Source organism: Trachinotus anak, unplaced genomic scaffold (genome assembly GCF_046630095.1).
Source record: "Trachinotus anak isolate AG129_WGS33_773 ecotype Australia unplaced genomic scaffold, CSIRO_AGI_Tana_v1 ptg000021l, whole genome shotgun sequence".
NCBI classification, from domain to species: Eukaryota; Metazoa; Chordata; class Actinopteri; order Carangiformes; family Carangidae; genus Trachinotus; species Trachinotus anak.
In genome coordinates, this window is record NW_027273872.1 from 13,610,468 (window position 1) to 13,626,028 (window position 15,561).

Genomic DNA, 15,561 nt, shown 5'->3' on the forward strand with positions numbered 1-15,561 from the left:
AACTAGTCCTCCAACCAGCCCTCCAACCAGCCCTCCAACCAGTCCTCCAACAAGTCTCCAACCAGTCCTCCAGCCAGTCCTCCAGCTAGTCCTCCAACTAGTCCTCCAACCAGCCCTCCAACCAGTCCTCCAGCCAGTCCTCCAACTAGTCCTCCAACTAGTCCTCTGACCAGTCCTCCGACCAGACTTCCAACCACACATCCAACCAGCCCTCCAGCCAGGCCTCCAACTAGTCCTCCAACCAGCCCTCCAACCAGTCTCTAACCAGTCCCTTAACATGAACATCCATCAACCCTCTGATACGTCGCTCTATGTACTACAACACTGCACTTTTCCCTTTGCTCCTGTCATAATTACTAGGACCACTAGATGTCGCCTAGCAACAAAACCTAACTGTGGGTAATAATGACCTGCTGACACACCCTATGGGCTCATTTGTTACAGGACAGTCTCAATAAGTGCAGTAAATAAAGGTGGAGCTAATTTGAACCACTTTATATTGATAGATAATCTATAACAATACATCAACATGTCTTTGTTGAAAATGTTTTTTTAGTAAAATCTGTCAGATAAAAGTAGTGGAGTAGAAGTGTAAAGTAACAAAACATGGACTTACTCAAGTAAAGCACAATTACCTAAAAACTGTTAATGACATGTTCAACTGGTTCACTCCCAGTTAATTAATTCTGACCAAAACAGGTCATTACTTGACACTTAATAAATCTATTTGTTTCCAATTCTACAGACTCAGGACTGAGGATGAAACTTAACTGAACTAAATGAGTGAGTCTTTACCTCCTGTCTCATTAAGACCTGATGAATCTGTGAGTGTTTGTGCTGAAAAGTCAGTGAACCTGTGGACCTGTGTGTTCGACTGCTAGACCCGTCTGGTTCATAACAAACAGCACAGCGCCCTCCAGTGGTCTGACACTGAACCTCACTGTGTCTGTACCAGACTGACAGCTTGTACGTCAGTGGCTTAAGAAGTATTCAGACCGGTTTCTGAAGTGACAGTACCAACAGGACAGTGTAGAAATACTGGATTACCAGATTGTCCTTTATGAAGATTGGACCCAGGACCAGATCATGCTGATCTCCTGTCTGAGGTCTTCACTGACACACATTTACTTTCAATGCAGCTGAGATATTTAACATCTGTGGTTGAGTTCAGAGCTGATTACACCAGAACCACAGGATACCAGACCTGAACTGGGACAGACTGGTTTCCAGTATCTTACTAATGGGATGCAGCACACCTTGAAGTTTAGTGGCTTGTTTTTCTATTAATATTTAATTGATCTCAATGAGATTTCCTGTTGTTATTATAGACTTGTTATTTTTATATGCCTCCTTTCCAAACTCCTTATAAAAACAGGATTTCATGTTTTATTCTAAACACTGTTGTTTCACATTATACAGTTTGATGTTCGACAGAGAAATAAAACTGAAACGCTTCAGGTGGATGTGGACACATAGTGAGGTGCTGGTGCACCTCGCCTCATTTCCTTCTGAAATGAATAAAAAGGGAAAAAAATCTACCTGTACCTACAAATACACTGACACCTGTAACATTACAGTGGTATATTTTAATCCAACAATTTATCAAAATTCAACAGCTCTTTGAGGATTTTAATTCTGTAACTTTATCTCCTCTCAGAGTGAAATATTAATTAAGCAAAACACTTTAATCTAGTGTTAATTACAGCTGCTGTAAGATGATGTGAAATGCTGACATGTTGATGAGATATTGTGTTTTCATCTCTGATCAGTTCAGTCTTTGTAAACTGGATCTTCATTCAACTTTAACATCAAGAATTCGTTCACGTGAAGTTAGAGCAGTAATCTGAGCTCAGTGATGTTTAATTAGTTCATATATAATATTCTGATGATGCTGAGATGAACTGAGCTGTTCATTATGAACAGACCTCATCTTTGCTGTTTTATGTTATTGTCACTATACTGTTCCTCCTATATATGCCATATAGTCTGAGTGTGTGTGTTTGTGTGTTGTGTGAGAGAGAGAGAGAGAGAGAGAGAGAGAGAGAGAGAGAGAGAAATGTCTGTCAGGTTTGGTTCAGAAGCTTCCAGCAGCAGCAGTGAAGCAGCCAATCAGAGTGTGACAGACGAGTGAGAGTCCGACCATCTGTAGGTGGACTGATGCCGACACGGCAAAAACCACACACACACACACACACACACACACACACACACACACACACACACACACACACACACACACACACACACACACACACACACACATACACTGTAAACTATACTCTAAAGGTTCTCTGTGTTGTGTCCTGTGGTTTACAAATGTGTTAATAATTGAACTGTTCCTATCAATTTTAAATTTGTCATCAGTCGTCTTCTTCTTCTCTGTCTTCTCTAGCTGCTGTGTTCCTGTGCTGGTTGATCTCAGAACATCTTCGGTCAGAAACAGTTTTAAGTTTCTGTACAGTTTCTCTGTAAAATAGTTCAGTCTGTATAGCAGGAATTTTGACATCAATATAGAGTTTATTATTTCATGTTTACAGTCTTTGTGTGTCTGTGGTGGTTTAGTAAGTCTTTTACCTTTTTCATATTAGCTAACAGACACCAACTTTGTTTTCACTCAGGAGTTGAGGAGTTACTTGTTGTGTCATTGAACAATATTAAAATCCATGTGTGCTAAAGGCTCAGTAATTATATTAGCAGTGGTGGAACATAATTAAGTACATTTACCCTGAGTACAATTTTGAGGTACTTGTACTTGAGTATTTCCGTTTGATACTACTTTATTCTTCCACTTCCACATTTCAGAGAGGAATATTGAACTTTCTTCTTCACTACATTTATTTAACAGTTTTAGTTAAACAGGTGAGATGCTGTGAGGACTGCTGGCTCTGTAGTGGGTTCCCTCTCACCCTGGAGAAAAGTTGACCCCCACCCCCACCCCCACCACTGCCACTTGTCATGGTATGATTAACTCTCTGGACTAAACCCAACACTTCAAATGATGAAATTCAAGAAAACCAGCAGCCAGCTGATGCAGCTTCTTCTGCGTCTGTTTTTCCTCCACCAGATGACACTTGTTTGTGTTTTGACTCCGTCTGGTCCCTTAGTGTTTTATTAGCCATGTAGTGAATATGATTACTTGCTCTCATCCCTCCAGTTTATCTTTTATTTTTTGTTAATTGCTCCATAATAGAAACATAATCCCCCACATTCATTAACAAAGGCTGAAAATTAAGTGTTGGTGGCACATCTGCTCCTGAGTCCTGAGCATCTATAAATACGTGTGAACCGTGCAGCCCTGCTCTCATAGTTATTACTATACAATTTCCATTATCTTATATTACTGCCAAGATAAAGAATTATAATTACTGAGTGGGGAATTAAAAAATTAGCACAAAGCAGCAGTGCAAGAGAGCTGCTGTCGTCTATTTGTGGTGAGCTGAGGTGTTTTTTTTTCCAGTCACCTCCAACAAAAGGTGAAAATTGCACCCAGGGGGGAACAGCTTTGAGGGGAGGGGGTGTAGATTCTCCCCATCCTCTCTTTGTCTCTGTCGCTGTCTTTGGCTCTCCCCCAGAAAATCCACAACTGTACCACCAGAGCTGGTGTCTGTCTGCTGAAGATGACAGGGAGAGGCTGTCAAGGCTGCACGGGGCCCCAGGGGCCTCCAGGGAAATGCAAGCTGCTGATATCCAGGAGCTGAGCAAGGCTAAGCTAATATACCTGATCAACATGTGTTAAAACAGAAGCAGAAAACGCTGGTAAACAGGAAGAACAACAACAAACTGACTGTCAGGGTGAGAAAATCAAATGACACATTCCTCTGGTTACACTCTGACCTTTCATCCACCGCCTCTAACAGCCCGTACGTTTGAACACTTAGAATAGATATGATTTCAAATTTAAAAGGCTGAAATTTCCTGATCACATGACTGGCGGAGTCCTTTTGATTTTACAGACCTCATGGATCTATATCTGGAGGAGGCATCAGGACAAGTCTGCAGCTAACGAACCTTTATCTAATCTGTCCTTCATCAGCTGTCTGAAGTTGTCTCCTGTCTCTACAGAGAAAACAAACACAAGCTAAATCAGCCACAGACAGTCACACAAGGCCAACTGCAACAGTCCATCATGATACAGTAACAGTTGTTAATTTTTGTTGATGATGCTCAGCATCAGCCTAACACCAGGGTCACACCGTATTCTCTGACCTGAACCAACAACCAGTTGACCTTCAGGTTACGTTCAGAGTATCAGGCTGAAAAATCAGACGTTTATTTAGTTGATTGTTGCTGAACGATAAAGTAGAATTCATATTATTCTGAGGCTCTGAGCCGCTCCTCTGATCGACTGACTGTTTTCTGAGTTATCTATAAAAAATATAGCAGATTTCAGGTAAACACACACAAACACTAAACCAAATCCTGCAAGGTTGGATGGTGGATCCAGGTGGGTGGGGCACAGTATTAATATAGAACCTAGATCTGCTTTATAACCAAAAAAGACATGGACATCTACCTTTATACTATATGGACCTTTAAAACAGTAGAATCTGGTTCAGGTTTTGAAAATCCTCCACCAGCCAACACTCTGCCTCTTCATCTCTTTAACTCAGTGAGACCTCTCCAATAAACTGTTTGACCACTTATCTTCTGGAAGAGAGCTGCAGGACATCTTGACCAAAATCTGTTTGTAGCTACACTGGTCCAACAAACAATGGCCACGTCTTTTGAGGATTTCTCTCTCTCTCTCGTCCAAAGAAAACATCAGAAGAAACCGTGAAAACTACAAATAATAAAACATATAAGTTGAAAACACACATAGGTCTCTCCATTGTTTTAAGGTAACTTTGTTACCATGTAAACAGGTTCAAACATGGTAAGCTAGTGTCCATCACAATCAGGCTCAACCATGTTAGCACAAAGGAAACCAGACAAAAATACAGAAAACTCAGCACACTATCCACATAAAGGGACAATAACATTACACACAAATAACAAATCAAATACAATTACCGTGTGCAACTCTTGAACCATATGCAGAATATAATTTTGGAGCCATATGGCTTTCCTCTGCAGCCGTGCTAATTTTGACCCCTTGCTCTATCCCACAATTCCAAGGTCATACCCTCTGCTAAACAAACCTTTCATTAATGTTACCCTTTTTAACATCTTATTCATTGTATTTTTAATCAGTTGTATGAACTCAAATTATCATGAATTTATACCAGAAATAAATAAATGAAACAATTATTTCAATGAAATCTGTTTCAAGGATTCAAGACAATTCAGATTCAGTAAAGTGCTACTGAACTTAATATTTAACAGCAAGAACATGCTTAATCTGAATCAATCAGGTCAACTGTTTTTCTGTCCAAGTGCAGTATGTGAGTGTGGATGATGAAGGCTGAGAGCTTTCATTATCAGATCCACAGTGGCTCATTAGGAGCAGCAGGATGACAGGCTAACCGGCTGTAAACGCCTGCTATTTAACCTGCTAATGGTTCTTGCTAACCTCTGATCCATCACTCAGGTAGCAGCACCCATTCATTTATCTGCATCCACCTGCATTTATCTGCATTCCTCCTGCTGAAGAACCCATCAGTGTGTTAAAAGTCACACCGGCAACAACTCGACATGCAAATGAGGAGAGAAGAGGAGGTGACAGGTAAAAACTATATGTAGTGGTGGTGTCAAGACAGACACGCACCCGTGTAAGACAATTTGATCTCACCCTCAGTTAAAAACATTTCCTGTGTTTTTTCTGAAGCACTCAATTCTTACTTTTATTTTGGTTGTTGTTCACAGTGACTGAGAACAACAGCAAACAGCCGTCACCACCTGCAGTTAAAGGTTTTGACATGTTCATACAGGTTCAGAGCACATGAAGAAATACAGCGGTGGAATGTGAATCTGACTGAGGGTGGAAGAAGTCTATGAATCCTTTACATTACTACATTTACTCTGCTGTACCTGAGTAAAAAGTTATTTTCATTTTTCTTAATTGTGCCTCACAGTTAGTTTGAATTAAGGTATTTTTTTTTTAAAGGGCTGACACTGAGAAGCTGCAGGGTCATATTTTTTAGCTTTAACCTTTTCAAAACCAAAAACAGACTAACAAAACTATAACCAACGGATTAAACTGTGTTTTTCTGATCTAATTTAAGCTGTTAGTGTTAGCACGTCTGGCTAATTATCTAACTACCTGTCAGTAGTAAAGTAGCATTATGTACTTTCATTTTGTGTTGTCATAGGTTGCGTTAAAAATACTGTATGGGTGTCGCATCTGGAAGCTTTTTTTTATACTTTGGGCTAACTAGCTCAAAGACCTGTTAGCACCGTTAGCTTTGGCCTCAGTCTATTAGCATATCATCATGTGTAGCCATCAAGTACATCTGTTTTATTAAAACAAGAATCTTGGAAACATTGAAAAGTCTTTCAAACAACTCATGGTGCTTACATTAGCTCAACTGGCTAGCTAGAACCGCTAATGTCTGATAGCAACAGTTCTCTTTTTAGCTGACAAGCTCCAGCTAGAAATGTGGAGTTAATTTGTCTTTTTCCTGCTAAATTCAAGGATCTGCATGCTCCTTGGTAGTTTTCCACATTAACAAAAAAAAACGACAACAAAAAGGAACAAACAACTCCAGACATTTCTTGTAAAGTCAGATTTATATAAATACTGAATATTGTACAAATACATGGCACCATTGTCTCTGGAGAATAAAATCAGTGTGACATCATGGTCTGTATATGTACAGACTATTCATCTAAAGCCATCGCCTTTGAGAGCGCTCTCTGGAGGCCGACCAGCACATTACAGCAGCAGAGAACAGAACAGTGTCAGCAGCTTCTCATATTAAACTAAAGCCAGACCAGAACAGAGAAGAGAGCCACGGGTGTAAAGGAGAAGTTCAATGTTCAGAAAAACTCCTGGAGATCTGGTTTTATGTTAACTGACAGCTGAAATAAGGACAAGATCCCTCACTGGCTTCCCATCAACAGACACAAGTATTCTCATGGAAACAGACTAATCTGTCATACATGTTAAAATCTGCACTGATGCTGACACAGTTAAAGACAAAGGTAACCTTAAGTTTTTGTCCTTCATTTCTGAGTAGGTCTGACACACGTGTCACTCTCCAGATAATGACAACATTTTATTCTCAAATAAGCAAATAAGACATTTTTTTCAAATCTTGTTCCAACTTTTACAGAAACACTAATAAACCTGGCCTGTGTTCATGGGATTATTTATTAGTTTATACCCAGATGAGACTGGTCTAAATTGTTAATTGTTAATTGCTAATGCTACCGAGGAAGTTCCTGCTGCTGCTGAAACACCACACTGTCCTAACGCTTCAGTTCACTTCAGTTCAAGCTGGTTTGACTTAGTTTGGCTCAGTTTACTTTGTAGAAACTCACTGTTTTCAAAGAAAAGAAACTAGGACATGCTCTCTCATCATTATGACTCAGTATTTAATAACTGCCAAACTGTTTTCTCAAAGTCATGAGAAAAAACCTTTGTAATTATTAGACACCCAGTTGTGATTATGAGACACAGGAGTCTCCAATTTTTTCTTTGGCTAATTCAACATGTTTCTGTTAAAAGGAACATACTGTAAAAAATAAAACCATTAGAAGAGATACACTCTTCATTTTAACAGTGTCAGAGGGAAAGAACAACACAATCAGACTCTTGAGGTTAGAAATGTTCCTAATACTTGTGTTTTTGAGGAATCTTCACAGACTGATGATTATTTTATATTTGATCTGTTTCATGAATAAAAACCCTCTGATGTTTCAGTATGATGACAGATCAGTCTGATGTCTGGTGAAACATGCGTTGTCGGCAGCCGTCACCCCACCGTCTTTGCTCCATTTGCACAAGCCCAGAGTAAAAAAAAAAAAAATAGACTTTAAGTTTGCGTTCACACCATCACAAGTCAGCAGGTACCAGAGAACAAAGAGAGGTCAACAGCTCAGGTTTGTCATGCTCATCAGCTTGAAATGAGCTCAGTGTAACAGTCGTCTCCATGCACTGCTCCGAGGGTAGAGGTCACACACCAACGGTCTCTAGGTGAGTTCAGGGGAGTTTCATCAGGTGAGAAAACACAGTTACTGAACAGACTTCTTCAGTCTGACAGGTAGGACAATGTCATCAAGAGGTTTCAGTCCGCCCGTTGTATTTTTATTAATGATGTGTACCTGATATTAGGGAAATGTAGTTTGTTTGATCCTGAGGTTTATTAACCTCCAGGCTGCTTCCGTCCAGGCTTCTGTCTGCTCACTGCAGCCACGTCTTCAAAACAAAGTCTCAAAGACCACGACCAGCACTTCCCTGAAGGATCCAAGTCTGCTGGTTAAAACCCGATGAGCCTGCAGGAGAACAAACTGGACTTGGACTCCCATCAGTCTAGACCAGAAGACACCAGGGCGTCTGGTTCTGGTCACACTCCAGTTTGGTGTTGATGATGGTGCAGGGAGCCCCGCTGATGGTCAGATCCTGTCTGGACTCCACCTGGTAATGAAGGTTAGTCAGCCCCCCGTCCGGATCCACCTTAAATTGCTCCTACAGGGAGGAGGAGGGAGGGGTAGGGAGGGACAGACGGGGGGAAATACCTCTATTTCAAATGTGTTTAAAATGTTTGTTTAAAACCTGATGGACTTTTCTGTGGCTCATTCAGGAATGAAGATTTTTACTTCATCAGTCTTTTCTGAATTTGAACAGTTTGACCAGAACTGCATCCAATTCATCAGATAATAAGTGTTTACATAATCAGGACATTTTTCTCTCTTTGGATCATTAAAGACGAGAGTTCAAGAGTTGTTTTTTTTTTTTTTTTTTTTAAACACTTTCTCTTAGATATTAGAAGATATTTCTGTCCTGGTTCTTAATTTTTGAAGATCAAAATCAACCTGCTGCCTGTTTCCTTCACAGCTTCTTGATGGCATTTATCTTAACAGTGATCAACAGTTTATTCTTATTTTCTGATTTATTTGTTACAGTAGGAAATTATTTTAAAGTTCACCATCTCTGAGTGGAAATAACAAACACGGCTCTGAGCTCCAGCCAATCATCATCATCATCATCAGCTGCTGCTTTAATATTAAAGTGTTTGAGAATCTTTGGTGTGAATTGTTGCTGTGTGTAATAGCTCCACTGCAGCTACGTCAGTGTCTTGTCTGTGTGACCTTGTGAACTGATGCAGCTTTGATTAAGACACTTGTAGTTTTACACAGGTAAACGCAGACTCCCTGTAATCAGAGCACCGTTCATCGGCTGAGGGAGGGGGTGTGTCTGCAGTCACCATCACATCCTTCACAGATTTATTAATAACACTGGTCGAATTTCTGATTCACACTGGAAGATTTGAAGACGTGGTTAAACGTGGTTAAATAAAGACGTTGTCATCTATATGCACTGTCAACTACATCAGCTTGTAGTTGTTCCTAACAGCAGCTTCTTGAAGCTACACTCCATGAGGTGGATGGATACCTGTACCTGTTTCTGAGATGCCACCCTCTTCTGGTCTCTCTTTCTCCAGGCCGGGTCGTGGATGTGGAGGAAGGTTTTATATCCTGTACTGATTCCACTCGGCCTGAACAGCTGCAGAGGAGAGATCATCTTTACCTGTCAGAAACTGATCTACCTGATGAGGCAGTAACAATGAACCACTGTGATAGGTTTAAACCTGACGACTTGTTTAACCTTTATATATTTTTAGATTAAAATTTCTTCACATATATTATAATAACCACCTGATCAGACAAATTACTAATAATTTATATCCACAGCAGCCCAACAAAGTACCTTTAATGATATGTTTACTGTATAATACCTGTAGTTTAATCTAAATCATTAGTTAAGGATTCAAACAAGACGTCACATCTTTTTCTCTGCGGATCAAACTGACCTGAGGCTCTGGGCTACTGTTTCATACACAGTGAGAAAAATTACTATTGGAGATTGAATTATATTTTTACCTGTAGCTCAGCTTTTCTCAGTCTTCTGTAGAACTCGTCATCCTCTCTGCCCCAACCCCAGAACCTGTTTGACATCCCATTACACTGCAAATCAAACAGAAACAGGGACGATAAAATCTTCTGACTGATGAGACACAGACTGGAGAACAGCCACAGTTACAACAGAGAGGGTATCCAAACACTGAAGACCCTCTGATGAAGATGATTAATTGTTTAACTTTGTTAATGTCTATATTATGTTTTTATATAATAAAGACATATGAAGAGAAAAATAATCAGACAACACTATGACTGAGTTTTTCCACCTTGAACCACAGTAAACTAATGACAGTCTCATAAAAACAGATTCAGACAGTCAGGAATTCATACGTTATATGACCTAAGGAACCAACCCTGTCATATTGTGGGGACAGGGGGCGGGGAAAAATACACCAGAGAGCCAGAGTTAGCATCAGCACAACCACTAACACTGTGTCAGCCACTGCCAGTTACAAGTCAACAAACAACCTAAACAAATAAAAGAAGCTAACTGCACTAACTGTTCTGATACGTCTGCTAGTCTCTGATTCTGGTCTCAACAGACTCCTCATCTGAGTCTGGGTCTGACTGAGGCTCAGACATGTGGCTGAGTCTCTCTGATGTTTCCTCCTCTAACCATCTTGATACTCTGCTCTTTCACCCGGAGACCTGGAGCAAGCAGGTGGTGGGCGGGGCACAAGGCCTGATCCAGGTTTCTCAACAAGGAAGTCAGTATAGATGAGCTTCAAACCAGTTTTTATGTGTAAACGTGTTCAACTAAATACGAATCATAGCAGAAGATTTTGTCATGTCTGGAGGAAGTTTAAAGGTTCAGTGATGAAATTGCAGCCTGAGTTGACCACAGGTAAAGATCACAGCAGGTTAAAGAGCTCCATCTAGTGGACACATCAAATCATTACATAACTGTATGAGGAGCATCTGAAGTGACGCTGATGTTCTTATTTTCTTTAACATTTATGTGAACATGAAAAACTGGTTCAGACCCAGATGGAACAAGTTGGTCAGTGACCCAGATCCAAATTCAACTCAATTCACCATGATAATCCACCTGTTCATTACACAGTCAAGATTTGTGTGCAACAGTAAGAAGCTGTGAGTAAAACACTGGGGGTGGCTCCCCCTGCTGTGCATTGAGGACCATTACACTGCTGCTCAGTTAGTACAGACTCTTCAGCTGAGTGGAAAAGACCTGATGAAAAGCTCAGTACCATGTTGTAATGTTTCTTGGTGAGCAGCAGGATTCCTCCTACGTAGGTCTTGTAGTGGTAGAGCGGGTGCAGCTCAGGTGAGGCCACGTGGAACGGTCCGTCCTCAGGGTAGCCGTAGTCCAGAGCGTCGTTCAGGGGCAGCAGGTCCACGTCATGCATCGCCAGGTAGTCTGTGTCGTTACCACTCTCCAGGTAGCCCACGTTGATAAGAGACGCTCGGTTAAATCTGAAACAGGTGGTGAGAAACACTGTTACCCGTCTGCAGCTGTTTGATACAACAACCTCACCTGAACAGTAATGTGGAGCTTCAACAGGTGAGACATCTGCTCCTGCTGAGCTATAGATTGAAAAGATTTCAGATTATTAGGGACCTGTCCACAGTTTGTTCTCTGATCACATGTGGACAACTGTAAATCCAGATGTACATACACCCAAAACTCATCAAGATCTGAACCCTCAGGCCACAGAGGGACTGGGACTTAACAGTCTTGTGTCTTTGTGGACTTTGGTCTGAGCTTGGATGGAGACAAACTTCGACCTCACGGACCGGTGTGGACACAGCTGATGCAGAGATCTTGGATTTCTGGATGTCTTCAAATAAATCGGCTGACTATGTAGCACAGACACCCCTCTATCAGTCAAGACCAGGTGCAGGAGGATCCTGAGCTGGTCCCAGGTCAGATCACCTGACATTCATTCTTTAGTCCCAGTGAAACATATGTTTACATGGAGCTATTTTCTTTCACTGTCTCTCTGTAACTTCAACCTAACAACCCAGTGAAACCAGCCGACGACAGAGGAAGAGAATCCTGATGTGTCTGAAAATGAAGCTGCTTCTCATCAAAAAGTCATTTCTAACTTATACTCTTCAGGTTTTAAATGGAGGTCATAGTTTGAAAAGTAAAGCATGATCAGTCACACAGGACCAATGTGACAGGGTCAGATCCTCAGACTCACTGGAGCTGATATGGTCGATCATTTTCATTTTCACAGCATCCTGGTTTTTAAAAAAAAACAAACTCATTTCTTTGTACTGCTTCACTGTACAAAGTGAGAGACATATAAAAGAACAGAATGACCTTGTCTATACTATGTTATATATCATATATTATATATAATGATGACAATTGGTGGTTCATCCAGGTGATGTTCTGACCTGTAGTGATCCACCTGGTTGATGACGAGGATCTTGTGGCGGATCTTCTTCTTGTTGAGGAACGTGTGCATGAAGGGAACGAAGACCAGCAGCTCCTCGAAGCGCTCTCTGAAGGGGATGATGAGGGCTAGTTTGTGAGGACCCCAGGAGGGGTCGTCTGCCGCAGACGCCTGACTGACGGGGGGGCAGGGCGGCGGCAGCTGCTGCTGGGGGAGAGGTCCATCTTCACGCATGGAGGACATTTCACCTGAACAGCTGAGCTGCAGCCAGAGCAGAGACACCAGGACCAGCACCATGCATAGGCCGAACAGCTTGTAGACTGTGCATTTACCAGACAGGAACCTGCAAACACACAGGGCAACTTCAGAAAACACAACAATCCAACAAACAAACAGGTAACGACAACATCACACAACATTAACGTACAGGTCCCTTACATCTGGTTATAAAGAAATGTGACTGAGGTTTGGACTATGGAGCTTTTCACAGTGTTAAAATTTTAATCAGGTTTTCTCACTGAGCCTGAGATCTCTTATCCATCCACCCATAATCAGACAAATACACAATCAGAAAACAGAAATAACACAACTACAACACTACCATTTACAAAGTCATGAGGAATGTTTGTGTTAAACTCGCCTCCATCTGGATGACGAAAAGACATTAGTTTAAATGAAGCCTGTGCTGTTTGTATTTAATGTGTGAAGAGAGTTTCAGTGGTTAGAGCAACAAACATCCAGATATCTGAGCCAAACCATCAAACCATCAAACCAAACCATCAAACCATCTGAGATCCCAAACTGTGTCAGGGACACAAACATAGTTGAATAAATACACTAAAGCTGCAGCAGTTAATGAGGAGTTTTTTTAGTGGATTGAAAGATCTACAGCAAAGATCCGAAACTATTTTGATAATCAATCGTTTAAATCTGTTTTCAAGCAGAAATATGATGGTTCCAGCTTTTTAAATTAGAGCAGCAGGCAATGGTTAGAGTCCAACACTTGCACGACCAATGGTTTAACTTCCTCAAGACCTCACTCATTCAGTCAAGGACATTTGAGGATATGGCGCTGAGCCGACCAACGACACAGTTTGAAGGATTTACGTGCCAGTTTGAATTTTCTTTGAACTTGAAGTGACAGCCCCGGCTCTTATCACAAAAACCTCAAACCAAGCTAAGAAAAGTTGTCAGTCTGATTCAGGGGGAGTGACTTTTTTAAAACCACTTATTTTCTAAACCAACATTTACTGTGGTCACATGACTTCTCTGGAGCATGAAGCCACATCATGGTATTTTTGACCAGTTATCCACTGGAGGAAGAAACACACACCAAACTAATGTGATGTATTAATGTTTTAATGTGTTGTTTCCCCTTTTATTATCTTATAAGTCGCTTTAAGGAACATACAGTGACATATAAGGTTGAAGCTCTTCATTTAAACTACATTGTTTCCACTGAAAAATCCAAATTCACTATTTTAACAGTTTCACTCATTAAAAAATAAATATTTAACATGACTTTTGAGTCATTTCCCCCAAAATTCAGCCTGACTTTTGGGGGAAGGCCACTGTTTGGTAAGGTTTACTTGGATTATTTTAATGACCTCTTTCTGTCCCTGGACCACAGTTTGGGAACCACAGTATCTACTTACTTCCTGTGTTCTTGATGGGGAACCTTAGAGATCTCATTTCTTTAAAAGGTGACGATAAAGCGTTAGTTTGGCTGCACTTCTTTCTTTAACAATAGTTTTTTTTATTAATGTGCCATCAATGTGAATTAAACAGGAATAAAGCGAGCAGCTGTGACGCGGACATTAAAACAAACACACCTCTTCTCCTCTTTGAAGTAGAGGACCGGCTTTCTTCTCGATGAATACATCATCTTGACAAACGGAAAGCTGCCCGAGTTCAGTTCGGTTATTAAGGGTTAAAACACCGACAGACGGTCACCCCTCAGATAGACAGAAGCAGCGGTCGCGTCGTTACTTCAGTGTTTCTCACTCCACCATCTCCTCTCACGTCCAAGCGCCGCCGGAGACCGAGCCGTCCTCCGCGCTGTCTTTCTGCTCGCTGTCACCGCACAAACCTCCGGCGGTTCGGTCTCACAGCCTCTGAACATCTGCTCGCTGAAATAAAAATAAAAAAAAAGTTAAAATCCGGTTCGTTCAGGATCCATGTCTCTTTCTCTCTCTCCCCCCTCTCTCCGTTAGCCAGCCAGCCACCTTGCTTCACGGTAACCGTTACCGTACACGTAGCATGTAGCGGTTCACACACACCGCCGCTCCGGGTTCACACTCCTACATCTTCGGCTTTTAGTTTTCGTAGCCGCGACGTCGACCGACACCGACTGTCCGTTCACGTTTGAGCTCGGTGAAATGTTACAAAGAACAGAACAGGGAACCGGACGACGAAACGTTTGACGATTATTTCAGACGGAAAAAAATCAAACACAAGCCGATTGTAATGCGGTACACCCCGTATGAGAGTCCGGAGGGGAACGGCGGTGGTAATAATAAAGGTTCCGACTGTTTCATTTTAATTAAAGGAACAGTGCGGTCTGTGCATGAAGTTGAATTATTCTGCACTTGTTCACGTTGTATCATGAGAAACGCCAGTTTAGAGATTATTGTCTTGTTTCATTCAAACTTTTTTCAAGTCAATTTGATGCGAAGCAATCTCCCTATTTATATTCCCGGGTTCAAGAATCATTCCACCGTTTTTTGATTCGTGTCTCCTTCTACAAGCCTCAGACATTAAAATGTTGAGCTCAATTAAGACTATGTTTTCAGTTTTTGATATTAAATACTTGCCCAGATATTCAATATTTTTCTGACATATTTTTTCCTTGAAGTGAAGGGTCAGAAATTTGAAATCAACAGTTTTCCACAACTTTTCATACATTTTTCAACCCTTTCTTCTCATGAATTCGTTCAGGTAGTAACTCATTTCACAATGAGTCAAAATGTTCAGAAACGTTTCTCAAATTTTGGTTGTGTCAAACTTTTATATCCCATTCGTAGTTGTTACACAGTGGCAGTTCAAGAGACCTGAGATCTTATATAGACAGGTGTGTGCAGTCAGCTGATTTGCCACAGGTGGACTCCAGTCCAGGTGTAGAAACATCTCAGAGATGATCCAGAGAAAACTTTCAGTTTTTTACTTTTTAATACATTTG

At 41.1% G+C, this 15,561-nt stretch overlaps 1 protein-coding gene across 3 annotated transcripts; it reads right to left on the minus strand.

The window, feature by feature from the left end:
• Nucleotides 1-6,645: 6,645 nt before the first annotated feature.
• On the minus strand, nt 6,646-14,867 carry b4galt7 (xylosylprotein beta 1,4-galactosyltransferase, polypeptide 7 (galactosyltransferase I)). 3 transcript variants are annotated; one of them, XM_071457877.1, is made up of 7 exons: nt 14,636-14,867; nt 14,216-14,512; nt 12,385-12,726; nt 11,229-11,454; nt 9,982-10,065; nt 9,500-9,604; nt 6,646-8,566 (listed from the first exon to the last, which is right to left on the minus strand). In XM_071457877.1, the coding sequence occupies exons 2-7, from the start codon at nt 14,266-14,268 to the stop codon at nt 8,411-8,413; spliced, it is 966 nt and encodes a 321-aa protein (XP_071313978.1). In that variant the 5' UTR covers nt 14,269-14,512; nt 14,636-14,867; the 3' UTR covers nt 6,646-8,410. The 3 variants fall into 3 exon arrangements, with proteins under 3 accessions (XP_071313978.1, XP_071313977.1, XP_071313976.1); XM_071457876.1 differs by having other exon boundaries at nt 14,609-14,867; XM_071457875.1 differs by having other exon boundaries at nt 14,216-14,867.
• Nucleotides 14,868-15,561: the final 694 nt, after the last annotated feature.

What these genes read in the sequence shown, in the direction of transcription:
- b4galt7 (XM_071457877.1), bottom strand. Translation starts at nt 14,268, where the DNA reads ATGATGTATTCATCGAGAAGAAAGCCGGTCCTCTACTTCAAAGAGGAG. An exon ending in AACCAGGTGGATCACTACAG is followed by an intron (nt 11,455 to 12,384) that starts GTCAGAACATCA and finishes CACCTGTTTCAG; the next exon opens with ATTTAACCGAGCGTCTCTTA. An exon ending in GGGTGGCATCTCAGAAACAG is followed by an intron (nt 8,567 to 9,499) that starts GTACAGGTATCC and finishes TCCTCCCTGTAG; the next exon opens with GAGCAATTTAAGGTGGATCC.